This window comes from Pyrus communis, chromosome 13, assembly GCF_041283825.1.
Source record: "Pyrus communis isolate YQ-2024b chromosome 13, ASM4128382v1, whole genome shotgun sequence".
Classification (NCBI taxonomy): Eukaryota; Viridiplantae; Streptophyta; class Magnoliopsida; order Rosales; family Rosaceae; genus Pyrus; species Pyrus communis.
Window position 1 is genome coordinate 20,258,231 of NC_142577.1, and position 16,341 is coordinate 20,274,571.

The following is a 16,341-nucleotide window of genomic DNA, read 5'->3' on the forward strand; positions in this document are numbered from 1 at the left end:
AATTTTTTGCGCTAAGCTCATGAATTACGTGCGCAAGAATTTACAAGTGAGCAAACAAGAAAACACGGTTGAAGCTCGCGCTGCAGGCGCACTAAGCGCTTCAGAAATGGGGGCTATATGGCTCACTTTGTGCCATTGTATTTCCAAAGGTTAATAAAATTTGAATTCAAATCTAATGGTGAGTACACGTGGTGAATTCTGGTCAGTTAGATATCTCGATCAACGGTCCAGATTTTTTGGGCTTATAAATTAAAAAAAGAAGGAAAAATCAGAAAAAAAAAAATATTATTGTTGGGATTACATGTCAAAATATGGGTCTTTGGAAAAACCATACAATGTAATCTAACGGTCCATATTAATTAAGTTAGATAAAAATTATGAAACAACTTAGAAAAATATTAAAAAGAATTATAATTTTTCCTATAAATGTACTCAAAAAAGTCTATCCATAAAAATTGTACTTTCGTATAATGAAACATGGCATGATGAGATTGATTAAAAATTATATCCAAAATTAAAGATAAAATTAACTTTTACTATTTTATAATAAAAATAGTAATATTTTAATAACAATAACTTGGATAATTCTGTTTAGGGGTGAAAATGCACTTAAGCCAATAATTGCCTTGGCTGAATAGCATGGGCAGTAATTGCTTGGAGTGGAGTTGTAATTGTAGTAGGATTCTCTTCCCTACCATTACCATCTCCTTCTACACTCTTTTTTTTGTCTTTTTCTTAACATAAAAAATTCAAAACAAAATGTAAACATGGCGTAATCGAAACCTTTTAAATTAAAGGGAATGAAAGAGAAGAAAGATTAGAAGATGAGAGAATTATACTCCGTTGCTCTTAGGAGTTTTTTGTAAATAAAGAAATATAACAAAATCGATTGGGTTGGGCCTTGGTAGCTAGGTGGGCCAGGTTAATACTATTTGGGCAACACACTGAACCGAGTTAGTTGAATAGCGCGCATCATTAGATCGGTATCTGCACCGCACTAAATTCCTCCTTCCAAATCCGAAACCCAAAACACCCCACACAAGCAGCAAGCGCTCGTTCCTTTCGGTTCTTCTTCACCATCAGACAGGGGACCTAGGGTTAGGGTTTTGCGCGCTCAGGGTTCAAGTCCTAGCTGCAACAATGGCCAGGTACAGAAGCCGAAGCAGAAGCTACAGCCCTCGTCGGCGCAGTCGGACTCCGCCTCGCGGACGCAAGCGATACGACGACGAGCCGCGTGATCGACACCGTGACAGTAGGTCTCACAGAGACCGTAGTTCTCCTGCCCCTTCCGGTTTGCTCGTTCGCAATCTCCCTCTCGACGCTAGGTATATATGTATATGTATCTCTCTCCCATCTCTGTGGATGCATAGATATGTATATATATATTTGTATTTATATCAATCAGGATTTTTAATGTTGTGGCGTTTTTATGTTTATGTAGTTTATTCTTCAAATGCGTGACTAAAATTGGGTTGTAATTGTGAATGATTGGTATTTTTTTAGTAATTTTTTGTGCTTTACTTTTCTAAATATGGGATTGTGTGTTAATCTCTTGTTAATGGTAATACTAGTATATTATCGAAGAATAACTATATTTTACATGGTTATAGACTTAATCCTTCAGCTAGTTGAGTTAATTACAACAAGTTCATTAACCAAAATTACGGATGCATGTTTTTTTTTTTTTTTTTTTCATTACTAAACATCCAGGCTTATTCATTGTTTACCTGTTATATGCAGGCCAGAAGATCTTAGGATCCCATTTGAGCGATTTGGCCCCGTAAAGGACGTGTATCTTCCTAAGAATTACTACACAGGGTATGCCATTCTTGATTGTTATGGAGTGAATTATTGTACGTAATGTGGTTCTTCTTCTGCCGTGGTTCAGTGGTCTAAAACTTGCACGCTGGAATAGATACTCCTGTGAAAGTTGATATAATTCTGGGTTTTCTGGATAACACAAATGTAAGTTATTTTTACTCAGCATTTATACTTTCCATCCATAGGGAGCCACGGGGTTTTGGGTTTGTGAAGTACCGTTATGGTGAGGATGCAGCAGAAGCAAAGCAACAACTGAATCATACAGTTATTGGTGGGCGTGAGATAAGAATTGTGTTTGCTGAGGAGAATAGAAAAACTCCGCAAGAAATGCGCACAACTACTCGCGTAAGGTACATTGTATTTGGCTCCAATACTACCCCATAGTTTATTATGCCTCCCCAAATATAATTACATATTCACTTCATGAATACAATTTTTATTTTATTTTATAATGCATTTTTTATTTTATTATATATTTATCTGCAGTAGTCGACATGGAGGAAGCTCCAGAAGGAGAACTCCACCGAGGTCCCCAAGACGGCAATATCGTTGTCAGTGTTAAACTTTTACTTGGCATTTTTTGATCGACATGCATGATTTTATTTCAAGTCCTTTGTGAAATAATTTTGCTCCTATTTTTCTTCTAACTATCGTCAAACTTTTTTGGTCACAGCTTACTCGCCATCACCATCACCTGTTAGGCGTGATTCAAGGTCTGTATATTATCTCTAGACGTATCTTTTATTCATTAACACTGTTTTGTTTTCTATTACACCGTAGTCTGCGTGGTTGGGTGGTTACTCCTTTCAAAGGTGTGGTAGATTCATCAGCGACAGTTTCATGTGGCGATATAATTTTTTCCAAAATTGATCAATGGTTATAGTTTTTGAATTCGTGTTTTCATGGATGAGTACAATAGAGGGTGATCACATTTTCATTGGAAAATCTCTGAATCCAACTTTTATGTTCACATACCTGTGTTTCTGGTGAAATTGCAGAATGAAATCTTCTTTAGGTATGGAGATCGTGTCTTTTGCATGAATCATGTGTTTAGTGAATTGTGTAATATTTTCTGGTGGCCTTGTTATACAGATATAGTTTAAAGACTTCTGGACTAGTAAAGTTTAATGAGAAAAGAGATCATACAAGTGATGGGCAACTTCTTTACCCTCCACCAATGCTCTCCATAGACTATGGTGGATATTTAAAGACTTCTGGATTAGTAAAGTTTAATGAGAAAAGAGATCATACAAGTGATGGGCAACTTCTTTACCTTCCACCTATGCTCTCCATAAGTACCATCTATATCCACCATCAACTTTCATCTGCAAATGGCATTGGGTTTCTATTGTTATGACTTCGGTTTGTGAGACCTTTCTACGACCGACTGAACTGACAAGCTAAACAGGGTGCTAGAGATATTGGAATCTTTACTAGTATATATTTACTTTTCCTTCTTATATTAGCTGTTTAATTAAGTTTTTGAAGAAAATTTGTTAAGTTTGATATCTTGTTTTGCATATACCATCCAGTAAAGAAAGAATATAAAGCTTATAGTTGGCCAAAGAAAGAAATCATCTGCAAAGAAATGAAGCCACTCAAAGTTTTTACCAGTAGAGTATGGTGACATGTTGAAGGAAAAGATATTATCTGGTTTTAGAAAAGTTGGGGCAAAGTGGGCTATGAAGTTTTCAGATGCTGATCAACCAGTACTAGCCTAACTCTGAGTGTTTGGACCAAGTGTCATATTTTTTGTTCAGAACCCTGTAAAGGTTCAGGTAAAGGTCATATCTTGATCGGTTAGATTTTGAAGAGGATGTAAGTAGTTGTTCTGTTATCTTGAAACAGATAATTGGTTCTGAATTGTTGATCTGTGCCCACATTACTTTTTTTTGTGCACTTGTAGTAGATTATTAATGGGGAAGTTTTTCACTTGTGGAAAATGAAAGATGGTTTTAGTAGATATCTCTTATTCATTTGGAATATTTCATATTTTATTCTCTTGCTGCATCTGCAATTTTTTTTTTTCAAAACATAATAAAGTGTTTTTTCCATTTGAAGGGACCGTCGGGCTAGGGATGATTATCGCTCGCCAGTACAGTCTAGATCAATTTCACGATCTCCCTCACCACGGGATGGAAGAGACTACAGGAGGTCCCCAAGTCCGAGGGAGAATGGTCGGAGTCCTCGTGATGTGAGAGAGTATGCATCCAGCAGATCAAGGAGTCCTAGGGGTAGCAGTCGCAGTCCGTCAAGGTCTCGTTCGCAATCCTACAGGTAGGTGCCTCTTCCACTTTGTACTCATGTAAAGAATTTCTAGTGTAATCATAATAAGCTTGGTTGAGGCCACTGAGTATGGTCTTAAATTTGCGGAGTATAGTTTCATATTATGTGCGAGAGGTACCCTTATGGAAATGGAGTTTAGTATGGTCTTAATTTTGCGGAATATAGCTTCATATAATGTGTGAGAGATACCCTTATGGAAGTGGAGTTTAGTATGGTCTTAATTTTGCGGAATATAGCTTCATATAATGTGTGAGAGATACCCTTATGGAAGTGGAGTTTAGTGCATTTTGCATCTTCAATTTCAACTTTATTTTGAAAACAATATCTACTTCCAAGTCATTGTCCGTTATTTTTTGGTTGGGTTTAGTTGTATAATTTGAGTGTGGCTGTTAATTACTTTGGGCTTGGTTCTAGTCATTAGGCAAGGATGAAAGCTTATCCGCTTTACCTTTCTTTTAATGCTGAATGTGCTAACAAAAGTTCTGTATATGTTTGTAAGACCAGTTGAAAAAGGGTTTACGTTCTAAGTCCCTCCTAGGAAGGATACTAATAGTCTGGTCTCAATGTAGTTGGTGATTGAGATTCCCTAAAGTTATGTGCGGGTATGACCCTTTATGCTTAAATTGGCTAACCAAATAGGTAAAAGTGGTGATAATTTCTACAAGTATTGCTGTACAGTCATATTTATATCCTATCTATTTAATTACATTGGCTAGACGTAACTACTGTGGTGATAATCTGTATATTGTTATTATGTTTTTTGGCTTTGCAGTCCTCGCTGATGCCTGTCGGGTACGTTGGTTGCTGCTTCAAAGTGTACTCTGAGCATAGTTAGCTAGAGTGATACGCTTAGTATTCTGGAAGATGAATATTTTGGTAAATATGAGTTTTGGACCATATCGGTTTTTGTCGTATGGATTTATTCTATCTGTATGTTAGTCGGGTGGATCTAAGTTTTCTAATTGGTAATTTTGCTGGCGTTTCTCACTTTAGTTACTCCTCTAGTCTCCTTGTTTCCGCCCCATTGATTCTTCTTTGATTTATAAATCCCACGTCGACGAAGAAAGAAGAGGGTATATTTTTCTTTGGTTTTTCGTAATACTAAATTTAAAGGAAACCAAACAAGGATTGGTTTTTTCATGATTAAACCAATTATTCCATTACAGTACCAAGTGCTATACAAGAGAAATCAATCAAGCTTTAAAGGGGTGTAAATTTTCCTGCAAGGAAAGGAAGCATTTCCCAAGCAAAATTTGGACATAACAATTAAGAAAATAAGTGGAGCTCCAGAAACTAGGAGTAGAATTCTCATGCCAACGGACACTTTTTCTCGAATTCCTCCTGCTCTGTGCGACATAAATCAAACTCATTTGTATTGTAATACATGCACCCGACGTAAGCATCCATCTCCTTTGTGCAGCTCTGATGAAGATCTTTCAGCCTGCAGGGAGAAATGTCTCGTATTTAGATGCGTAACAAGGCATACCGCTCGTGTATGCATGTGACGGCGCGCAAGTTTGCATAGACATCATGAAACTAACAGGATGATCAAATCACAACCAATTCCAAATATGAAAATAGTGAACATATAACGAAGGAAATGCAGATATCAAAAAGTTGCGGCAAGAGAACGTAAAGGGAGTGGTTATACTTGAAAACTGATCCAATTCAAACGCTGTTAGGGAGTGTCCACACAACATATGCTAACTAATGGTCTGAGAGTGTCTCTATACAAGTAAAGACCGGCAGGATTTTCTATTTTTTCCTCTTTGGGGAAATACTCTAGTGTTTTTAGGCTACTTGATAAGACATGAAAAATGCTTATATGTCATGTAACTTGTAAGAGAATGAGGACGGATGCATACAAACATCACCACCACGGAACAACGAAGAAACGTTTAAGCGGGAAAAAAAAAATGAAGATATAGAGTTCAGAATATAAAAGAAAAACAGGAAAGCAATTGAACAAAAGAACACTATACTGTCATAAAACCCAAGTTCAACATACTATGTGGGTTATACTTTGTAATAGATGCAAGTTGCAAGAGAGGAAAATATACAGTATTTCCTGGTACATAAGGGTGACGGGAGTAAGGGGAAAACGAAAGATACTGTATGAAAACAAAAGCAGCTCAAAATCGTTTCTAGTTTCCCATTTTATGTGCCGTTCTGTACACATTTCTTCCAACTGCTTCTCATCACCCTTTTTTTTCCCCTTCTTCGCTCCCCCTTTCTCCCGTATATTTCCCCTCTCTATCTAACAAGGAAATACGTATCAAAACTAGAAACGAAAAAGGTTACCAAACGGTCTTCCTATATTAACTTGAGGGAACACGGACTAACGGTCACATTGCAACCATCGGGTGAATCAAGTCGAATCAACAAGGTTTGAAAGGAAGTTCCTGAAATCTGCTCCCCACAACTGATATGAAGCTAATGATTTCAAAATTTATGGCATATGATACAAGTCCAAACTCAATTAAGCATCGGGATTAACCGACTCTAACACCGAGGGTGAACAATTAAGCACAGAAAAGTGTTCAAATACAAAGTATATCCAGCTAGACCTTACAAATTTTGGCATTACTTTCTCCCAATTCTATATTAAACCGCAGTTTATATACGGCTTATTATCTGTTTAGTGTCCTTTAGTTTTATTTTCGATTAATCAATTCCCTGTCTAACCGAGCGTAATGATGTTTTATGATTCATATAGCTGACCTCACTTAGTGGGAAAAGGCTTTGCTGTTGTTGTTGAATCAGTTCTCTGTCTCCCAAAAATTTGAGCATATTGCATAACCCATGAACCACATTGAGCTCAATCGAGCAAACCAAGCCTCAATTCACAAAAAAATCACAACACCGAAACGTTTCGATTCAAAAGTGTTCACACACAAACAAGTAAGAATTCATAATAAACTCAGAAAATTGAAAAAAGTAGGAAGCGGATTTGAGATTGGCTTACAGGGTGAGGACGCATCGGGTGACCTGACGACCTTTGTCGAGACACTTGTCGGGGTTCGGGTCCTTCTTCTTGCACTTGAGGAAAGCCACGTTCTCGGCCTGGCAGCTGAACTGAATATGCTTCGCCGCCGCCGTCAGCACCGCCGACGTTGGGATTGGATCTCCCGCTGCGTCCACCGCGCTCGCCATCTCCAGCTCCTCCTCCGATCGATTCCGATGAAAAAAGATCCAAAGTTTGAAGCTAAAAAATGTTAATCCGGAGAAGTCCACAAACACCAGGTGACATTGGAGGGCCAAAAAGAAAAGAAGAAAAGATTAAAAGGGCATTTTAGTCTTTCAACAGCCCTAAACCCTTGCCCTTGAATTCACCGCGGCTTCGCGCTCTCCAATTTCAGAATCCATTTCGGCTTTGTACCTCTCAGGCGATTGCAGCTTACAAAAGTTGAACAGTAAGTCCGAAATTCCTTCAATCATTTCTGCTTTTCCTCTTCTTTTGATTTTGGTTTTTGTTTTGATTTTCTGTTTACTCGTTTTTTGTTTTGAAATGAGAATGGTTGTAGGAGTTATGTTGTTTTCTGTGATTTGATGGAAGGTTGAATCAGACCCAGAACCAAACCAATCTGACCCTGTTCAAAACCCACTTGGATTCCCAAATCCCAGTTAATTTTTTCCCAATCTGAATCAGTTTCTGCTCAGAATTCAACTGGGGTTTCTCTGGATTTGGGTAATTTGAGTTGGGTTGCAGCCATTTGAAAGGCGGTTGGATAAAGGTATTGTTATGGTTCTAGGGTAGTTGTGTTTATGAGTGTTTGTCTAGAGGTAAATATCATATCAATTGAGGGGCAGTGACGTGGTAACAAGTAGGGAAATGAAAAACGCACACCCTTTTAGCTTCTCACACACCTATGTTTAATCATTTCATCATTTTTGTTGGATTTATTCAGTCTGATGGTTAGAAATGAAAAGTGGGTGGAGAGAGAAGAAGAGAAGAAAGAGAGAAGGGAGGGGAGGGGGGGGGGGGTGAGAGGAGCTAAAAATTGTGTGTACAAATCACCTCCCTCTCAGATATTATTCAGATTTATGAACTCAAGTGATTACGTTTAGAGAAATTCAACCTTTGTTTTTCTGTGGGCTTGGGAGAATGAATCTCAGATTCTCAGCCATGTAAAGCTGTAAACTTGTTTGTGCAAAGGCCTTTGTTGATGTTATGCCTATGTTTATGACTTTCCCCAAGCGGTTCCTTTCTGGGATGCTATTTTACACCTCTCCCCATGCGATTTGATGGGATTTTCTGTTCCGAGAACTACTTTAATTGATTTGGATTACAGATAGTTGTTGTTCCTCTTGACTATTTTTTCCTTTTTGTTGGGGGGCGATATTGAACCCATGTAGGAATTTTGTTTTTGACTGCAGATGCACAACTTTAGTTTGAACATTTTTTTGTTTGTGTAGTGAAACTTGTGTTTTCTCTCACTTTTGATTGGCTTTGTCTTTCTGCTGTTTGAATTAAGGAATGGGTGAAAAGAAGAAGAAGGCTACCTTGTTCATCCGACTTATCTCAGCAGCTGGGACTGGTTTTTTCTATGTCAAGAAGAAGCCGAGTAGGGTCCAAGAGAAGCTTGAGTTCCGGAAATTCGACCCTCGGGTAAATCGTCATGTTCTATTTACCGAGGCAAAAATGAAATGAGCAAGTTGCCAGTGCAATGTGGATTTATTCACTGTTGTCCATCTTTTTCCTATAGTACTTGTAGGCACTCTGTTTAAAGGTAAAAACTTGATTTAATTATTTGTGTTTTTTGTTGTATCTTGATGAAAGTTCACACACTCTCTCTCTAGCTGAAGTATAATAAGCTCAAATTTTGATTGCTAATCTACTATTCTCATGCTGTTCGAAAACATGGGTGATTGAAATATTGAAGAGCTTTATTAAGAGTTAATGTGTTGTGGTTTCTTTTTTGGAAGACCATCATTCTATCATAGCATTGTTATGTCTTCTTTGGTTCTGTGTCTCGACCATATGATGTTTGCTTTTCTGTCTTACGTTCCTAGCTGTTTGCTTTTGAGTTGTTTTCTGGGTTGTAGTCACCGAGAAAATCTGGCATGTACACGTGATGAGAGAGATACCGATTGGGGTTAACATTCCTGGTTGTACCTGAGAATCCACCCTAGTCACCAGAGTTGGAATTGGAGATTCATCCGCCAAAGTTTGATTAGGTTTTATGTCCCATCTGAAGAGGCAAATGTACATTTCAGGTTGTGTGGGCTTAGATGTTGATGGTCAGTGTACTGATTTCTTGGTGGTAATGGAAAATGTGGGGTACCAAAACCATGAATATCATGAAACCAAGAAGAAACACGAAACCACGTTAAACATGCCGACCAAAATTGTTGTGCAAAAGCACACTTAAAAAAAGAGATGATCCGCCGGCTCCAAGTCAAATTGTCGTGAAAGGCTACCTACTCATCTCAGCGGCTGGCGCCGGTTTTTTCCATGTCAAGAAGAAGCCGGTCGAGTAGGGTGCAAGACAAGCTCGGGCAAAGAGGGCCGCACTTGCCTCAGCACAGAAGCCAAAAACAAGTTATGGCTTTGAGTATTTTCTTTTATACATGCATCAGGTTCCTGTGTTGACTTCAATTGACTTGGTTGATATGTTGATGGTCTCAATGTACTGGTTTCTTGGTGGTAGGTGGAAGAATAGCAAGTTGTTTGATGTTTAAAAAGTAATTACATAAAACTTTTGAAAGTACAACAATCATTTCTCATTTGTTATTCTAACGACATGTGCTTAAGATTATTTATTCTTGTACTTGCGATCTCGTATTTGTATCCCGCTCCTCAGATTTTGTTATGTGAAACTATTCCTTTGAATCCAATAATTGGAAAAGAAAAATGATCTCTGCACTCTCGTTTTATTCCCTTACATCTTCTCTCTTGTTTGTAGTCACATGATTGAATAAGTCAACAATAAAACGAGAAGCAACAAAAATACGATAATTCTTCATACCACCAACTAAATGTTAAACCCACAGTTTAATGATAGGGGTGTGATATCCACACATCTTTTTTTACTTCTCCCACACATTTTTAGCTTTCAGCCATCAGATCGGATGAATTGAAGAAGATCAACGGACATAAATTAACAAAGGGTGTGTGGGTAGCACACCCCTAATGATAAGACCAAACCCTACATTGCTTGAGAATTAAGCAACCGACAAAGATTCTTGTCTATTAACCAACCAAGGCAACAACACATTGCAAAATGTATGAAGCAACTGTGGAAGCATTGAGTTCAAATTTGAAATCTTGTTGGGGGATGCCGTAGGACCAAAATATAAATCTTCCAGCATCCATGAGACCAAAATGCAAAGAAACAAACATAAGAGTAAAATAAGAAAACAGGGTGCCGGCTATGACGGCAGTTCTGTTGTGATCAATTTGGTTTTAATTGCAAAATACGAAAACATGCTGCTCTGCCAATGATCAGTTAAGTTTTAATTGCAAAATTCAAAGAAAAGGTGGTTATGTCGTGATTCATATGGTTTTAACTGCATAAATTAAGGAAAAGACGACTTTGTTGTGATATGTTTGGTTTTAAGCGCAAAAATCAAGGAAATAAGGCTATGTCGTGATTCGTTTAGTTTTGATCGTAGAAACTAAGAAAATGATGGCTATGTCATAATCCGTTTGGTTTTAACTGCAAAAATTAAGACAAAGACGTCTATGTCGTAATCCGTTTGGTTTTAACTACAAAAATCAAGGAAAAGACAATTTTGCCATGATCCATTTAATTTTAACCACGATGAAAAGAAAAAGGCAGCTTTGTAATGATTTGTTTGGTTTTAACCATGAACATGGAAAATGACAATTCTGTTATGATCAATTTGGTTCTAACAACATAAAAAGGGACTACTGATACGGTCTAGTGATATTTCTCTTTATTTGTAAATGAGAAGTCTTAGGTTCGATTCTTACCATACGTTTGTAAGACTTAACCCGCTCTCCCTCCTCTAATGTAGATAATATTGTTTTTCTAGGGAAAATTGTGTATATAATGCTCTAATATAATAAATGTTTTAGTTATCAGCATTTTATTTCAACTCTTTAGTATGACTAAACAACTCAACAATTCAATATCATTTCATTTCATTTTCAGTACATGGCTTTTTTGCATTGGTGCATGGTTGATGTCCAACTCAACACGCTACAAAATTTGTTAACTAATTAAAAATGCTGTTGTGGCAAATCCTGGGATAGCCACGTCAGTAATTCAACACAATTTGAAAAATAATTTGGTGTATTCATACGAGAGATTTTTTAGTGTGACCGGTATACGGAGTAATACATTACGTGTCATTATACAAATGGTAAGATATGTATGCTAAAAAGTTAATAATTTAAAAAATAAAATTTCCCACTACTCCTATTAAAACACGTGATGTACCACTTGTGTCCCGTTAAAACTAAAAATTTCTCTATTCATACCTATCATCCACTCTATCCTTCATGAGATTTCTGATGACGTGGTCCAACGAATGCAGACGCAAAACAGTCACCCAGAAGCATCAAAGCTATGGAATGGAAGTAATGACAGTTACAAACTCACCATTTTTGGTCTTTGAAAAAAGGCTCTTAATTTCCAACCATCCACTCTCTCTCTCTCTCTCTCTCTCTCTCTCTTCATATGTTATTCTGTAACTCCCACTGACACTATCACCGTTTCAGTGGGAAAGACTCTGGGAGCCCCAGAGATTTTCATTTCTCAAGACCCTTTTCTGGGTTCTTCTTCTTTTCCCCTCTGATTACAAATTTGAAGTTCTTGAGCTCCATTTCTTGTTATTCTACATGCAATGGCTCTCTGCACATTCTCGTTTCCTGCAGATATCAGCAAATCAGCAGTACCTGCAGATGTTCAGAAATCCCTCTTCTCTGTGGGAACATCTCTGCCATGCCCATCTCAGCAGAAGCTCAATCAGGTCAGAAAAAGTTTGCATCTTTCCTGTGAATCTCAGAAAAGGCACTCATTTCATGGATGATTTGAGTTTTGGAGAAATGGTTTTGTTTAAAATGTCAATCTCATCATTCAGAAAATAACAAAAATGAGTTGTTTTTTGTTATCATTTGGAGCAGGTGATGAGAAAAAGGCCAAGTGGGATTTGTGCATCACTGTCAGAGAGAGGGGAGTATCACTCACAGAGACCTCCCACTCCTCTCTTGGACACCATCAACTATCCAATTCACATGAAAAATCTTTCTGTCAAGGTACATAACGTTTTTGTCCTAATTTAGTTTTCTTTTTTTGGGTTTTTTTAGTCAAGATCATCTTTTAGATTTTTATAACACATAACTTTGATTTCTGAGATTTAAAATCAATAGAAGTGATTCCTAAGATTGTCCACCGTCCATTATTTTGATCATTCCATTAAAAAAATTCCGATAAGTGGTCATTGAGCTTTTTAACGGAATGACCAAAATGAAGGATAATTGACAATCTCACGGACCAAAGTTATGTGTAATGCAAATCTTAGGAACCAAAATTATGTGTTATGCAAATCTCAAGAATCAAAGTTATATGTTATACCCTCAACTTAATAGAGTTTTTTTAATGGAAGGATCAAAGTAATGAATGGTGGACAAACTCAGGATCACTTCCATTGATTTTAAATCTTAAGAATTATAATTATGTGTTATGCAAATCTCTTTTGACTAAAAAAACCTTTTTTTTAATATATATTTGCATTGGTTTTAATTTTTCTTGTTTGTTTGTGGTAATTAACCGTTGAATTCAGGAGCTTAAGCAACTAGCAGATGAGCTGAGGTCTGATGTGATCTTCAATGTTTCCAAAACTGGAGGACACCTGGGTTCAAGCCTTGGTGTTGTGGAGCTCACTGTGGCTCTTCACTATGTCTTCAATGCTCCTCAGGACAGAATCTTGTGGGATGTTGGCCATCAGGTTTCAACCTCACCTTCTTTCTTGGGTTGCTCTCTTTTTCTGATTTCGAAAAAGCTTTGATGTGATAACTTCAACTTTTTCCATGTTTGATTGTGAATTTTGTTTTTTGATTTGTCTAGTCTTACCCACACAAAATCTTGACTGGAAGGAGAGATAAGATGCACACCATGAGACAGACAGATGGGTTGGCCGGCTTCACTAAGCGCTTTGAGAGCGAGTACGATTGCTTTGGCACTGGTCACAGTTCTACCACTATCTCTGCAGGCTTGGGTAATTTCCTTCTCTGCTCAACATTGACCACTCAAGTGTATTGAACTTGATAGTGTTCCTTTTTGGTTAGCAATTGAGTTTAAGATATACTCTCATGTAACTATTTACGAATTGATATACTTGCATCATGCATCTAATGCTATGGAAAAATGTTATTATCCTCACGCTGGAAAAATCAGATTCCTTTTACTGACTTCTATTTAATTTCTTGAGTCCGGATTACAGTTTTAGGTCGCAAGGTCCATTCCTGTTTTTGGTTTTTATAATCTGGGATGTTATTGAAAATGCAGGGATGGCAGTAGGGAGGGATCTAAGGGGAGGAAACAATCATGTAGTTGCTGTAATAGGTGATGGTGCCATGACAGCAGGACAAGCATATGAAGCCATGAACAATGCGGGGTACCTTGATTCTGACATGATTATTATCCTTAATGACAATAAACAGGTTTCTTTACCTACTGCTAGTCTCGACGGACCCATCCCGCCAGTAGGAGCTTTGAGTAGTGCTCTCAGTAGATTGCAATCAAACAGGCCACTCAGAGAATTAAGAGAGGTTGCCAAGGTAAGTAATACTGAAGTCTAAACATAATTAAGCATAAAGAAAACACTTGCATTCCAAAATGCGCCAAGTCTGATTAGGGTTCAACTTTGATTTGAGATTGTTGCAGGGAGTTACCAAACAAATTGGTGGCTCTGTGCATAATCTGGCAGCAAAAGTTGATGAGTATGCTCGAGGAATGATCAGTGGTACTGGTTCATCACTATTTGAAGAGCTTGGACTATATTATATAGGTCCAGTTGATGGTCACAACATAGATGATCTTATTTCCATTCTCAAAGAGGTTAAAATTACCAAAACAACGGGTCCTGTCCTGATCCACCTTATCACTGAGAAAGGCCGGGGATATCCGTATGCAGAAAAAGCGGCAGACAAGTACCATGGTAATATACATTTCTTTCCGAAGAGGCAGTTGAGCACACGAGTGCATTATTATTCATTGAATTATTTTCTGAAATTAAATCCATTATTGTATGGAAACAATTTATTTGCTGATGATGCTACAGAAGGAAAACTGAACGTCTATAATGCAGTTAAAAAGATCTCATTCATGTCGTCTGCATATGCTTAATCTGGATAAAGTCAATGAAAGATGAATAAAGTAGTTTTTCTTTTGATATTGTAGGAGTGGCCAAGTTTGATCCTGCAACCGGAAAGCAATTCAAAGCCAGTGCTAGTACACAATCTTACACAACATACTTTGCAGAGGCTTTGATTGCTGAAGCTGAAGCGGACACAGATATTGTTGCGATCCATGCTGCAATGGGAGGTGGAACAGGGTTGAATCTCTTCCTTCGCCGTTTTCCAACAAGATGCTTTGATGTTGGAATAGCAGAACAGCATGCGGTTACTTTTGCTGCAGGTCTGGCCTGTGAAGGCCTAAAACCTTTCTGTGCAATTTACTCATCTTTCTTGCAGAGAGCTTATGACCAGGCAAGCTATTAGCTTCTTTCATCTTTAACTTCATCATTTTTATCTTCCTTCAAAAACTGGTACGGTTCTATTCTTGGATAGTCAGAATACTACTGAAAAGTATACAAACTCAAAGATTTCATTTCCACATTCATGCCACAGGTAGTACATGACGTAGATTTGCAAAAGCTTCCAGTTAGATTCGCTATGGACAGAGCTGGACTGGTTGGAGCTGATGGTCCTACGCATTCCGGGTCTTTTGATGTCACTTTCATGGCATGCCTGCCTAACATGGTAGTGATGGCTCCTTCTGATGAGGCCGAGCTTTTCCATATGGTAGCCACTGCTGCTGCCATAGATGACCGACCAAGTTGTTTCCGATACCCAAGAGGAAATGGGGTTGGTGTTGAGCTGCCACTAGGGAATAAAGGCACTCCTCTTGAGGTGACTTTCAGCAGTCTCTACTATATATATATATATATGGTAACCATAAGTCTCAAATACTTAAAAATGATTGAATGTTTGGCAATTTGCCTACAGGTAGGAAAAGGAAGAATATTGATCGAAGGGGAAAGAGTTGCACTTTTGGGTTACGGAGCAGCAGTACAGAGCTGTTTGGCTGCCTCTTCTTTGGTGGAATCCCATGGTTTGCGCCTAACAGTTGCTGATGCACGATTTTGCAAACCACTGGACCGAGCTCTCATTCGAAGCCTTGCAAAGTCACATGAGTTTTTGATTACCATTGAAGAAGGATCCATCGGAGGGTTTGGTTCTCACGTTGCTCATTTCCTGGCCCTCGATGGCCTTCTTGATGGAAAACTCAAGGTATGAATGTGTCGTTTGTTATGACATACTTAGTATGATGTCTCAATGACTTGCATTAACATTATACTCCTCAAATTCCTGAAAAACTCACATTGATGTCTATAACTTATAGTGGAGACCGATTGTTCTTCCTGACCGGTACATTGACCACGGTTCCCATGCTGATCAATTGGCCGAGGCTGGACTCACCCCTTCTCACATTGCAGCAACAGTATTCAATATGCTTGGACAAACAAGAAAGGCCCTGGAGATAGTGTCATGAAGACATAAATTACAAAGCAGCGCCATTTTTTCGCTGTATACAAAACCGAAACTGTAATCCTCTCTATTTCCATCTGTATAAAAAGTCCATATCTGAGCAAGGAGTAGCATTAGGTAGCGGAAGGAAACCTAAATAATCCAGTTCATCAATGAGTAGCTCCAACTAGTTGAGGTACCTGAGCTTTTAACATGTCCTATAAATGCAAGAACTGATTTCTAACTGGAAGAAAACTCTTCTAAGTCTTTTGCATGGTGTCAATTTTGAATTTTTAACTTTAGTTACCTCATCGTCCTTTGCACTCAAGTTTGAATAATTTTTTTTTCTAATTTAGATTAATTTAGTGTAAATTATTGCTCGTGTCGAGAAAAATACATACTATTCAAGATAGTGGGAATAAAAGAAGTGGAATAAGAGTGGGGAATTTTAATTCATATTCTCATATTTAATTTTGTGCTGAAATTTTGATGAAGTAGGACAAACATTGTTCAGA

The 16,341-nt window shown here is 37.9% G+C and overlaps 4 protein-coding genes across 11 annotated transcripts; 3 read left to right on the top strand and 1 right to left on the bottom strand.

Annotated features, from left to right (window-relative positions):
- The first annotated feature begins 951 nt into the window (after positions 1 to 951).
- On the top strand, positions 952 to 5,099 carry LOC137736729 (serine/arginine-rich SC35-like splicing factor SCL28). Of its 7 annotated transcripts, XR_015954766.1 has the most exons (9): positions 967 to 1,325; positions 1,741 to 1,818; positions 2,007 to 2,171; positions 2,308 to 2,372; positions 2,495 to 2,534; positions 2,914 to 3,257; positions 3,354 to 3,599; positions 3,883 to 4,098; positions 4,880 to 5,099. XR_015954766.1 is itself a non-coding variant. In XM_068475969.2 (7 exons), exons 1-7 carry the CDS (start codon positions 1,141 to 1,143, stop codon positions 4,887 to 4,889), a joined length of 759 nt encoding a protein of 252 aa, XP_068332070.2. In that variant the 5' UTR covers positions 967 to 1,140; the 3' UTR covers positions 4,890 to 5,099. The 7 variants fall into 7 exon arrangements, 3 of the variants coding, with proteins under 3 accessions (XP_068332070.2, XP_068332071.2, XP_088538632.1); XR_015954765.1 differs by having other exon boundaries at positions 952 to 1,325; positions 2,914 to 3,599; XR_015954768.1 differs by having other exon boundaries at positions 2,311 to 2,372; positions 2,914 to 3,599.
- A 114-nt stretch (positions 5,100 to 5,213) lies between these two features.
- LOC137736730 (NADH dehydrogenase [ubiquinone] 1 alpha subcomplex subunit 8-B) lies at positions 5,214 to 7,262 on the bottom strand. Its single transcript, XM_068475972.2, has 2 exons — positions 7,073 to 7,262; positions 5,214 to 5,548 (listed from the first exon to the last, which is right to left on the bottom strand). Exons 1-2 carry the CDS (start codon positions 7,258 to 7,260, stop codon positions 5,416 to 5,418), a joined length of 321 nt encoding a protein of 106 aa, XP_068332073.1. The 5' UTR covers positions 7,261 to 7,262; the 3' UTR covers positions 5,214 to 5,415.
- Positions 7,263 to 7,379: 117 nt separating this feature from the next.
- Positions 7,380 to 8,941, top strand: LOC137736731 (uncharacterized). 2 transcript variants are annotated; one of them, XM_068475973.2, is made up of 2 exons: positions 7,380 to 7,520; positions 8,583 to 8,941. In XM_068475973.2, exon 2 carries the CDS (start codon positions 8,585 to 8,587, stop codon positions 8,756 to 8,758), a length of 174 nt encoding a protein of 57 aa, XP_068332074.1. In that variant the 5' UTR covers positions 7,380 to 7,520; positions 8,583 to 8,584; the 3' UTR covers positions 8,759 to 8,941. The 2 variants fall into 2 exon arrangements, with proteins under 2 accessions (XP_068332074.1, XP_068332075.1); XM_068475974.2 differs by lacking the exon at positions 7,380 to 7,520 and adding an exon at positions 7,702 to 7,841.
- A 2,622-nt stretch (positions 8,942 to 11,563) lies between these two features.
- LOC137735890 (1-deoxy-D-xylulose-5-phosphate synthase 1, chloroplastic) lies at positions 11,564 to 16,093 on the top strand. Its single transcript, XM_068475243.2, has 10 exons — positions 11,564 to 12,045; positions 12,200 to 12,331; positions 12,859 to 13,023; positions 13,143 to 13,293; positions 13,584 to 13,855; positions 13,962 to 14,235; positions 14,478 to 14,785; positions 14,927 to 15,208; positions 15,305 to 15,589; positions 15,702 to 16,093. The coding sequence occupies exons 1-10, from the start codon at positions 11,920 to 11,922 to the stop codon at positions 15,849 to 15,851; spliced, it is 2,145 nt and encodes a 714-aa protein (XP_068331344.2). The 5' UTR covers positions 11,564 to 11,919; the 3' UTR covers positions 15,852 to 16,093.
- Positions 16,094 to 16,341: the final 248 nt, after the last annotated feature.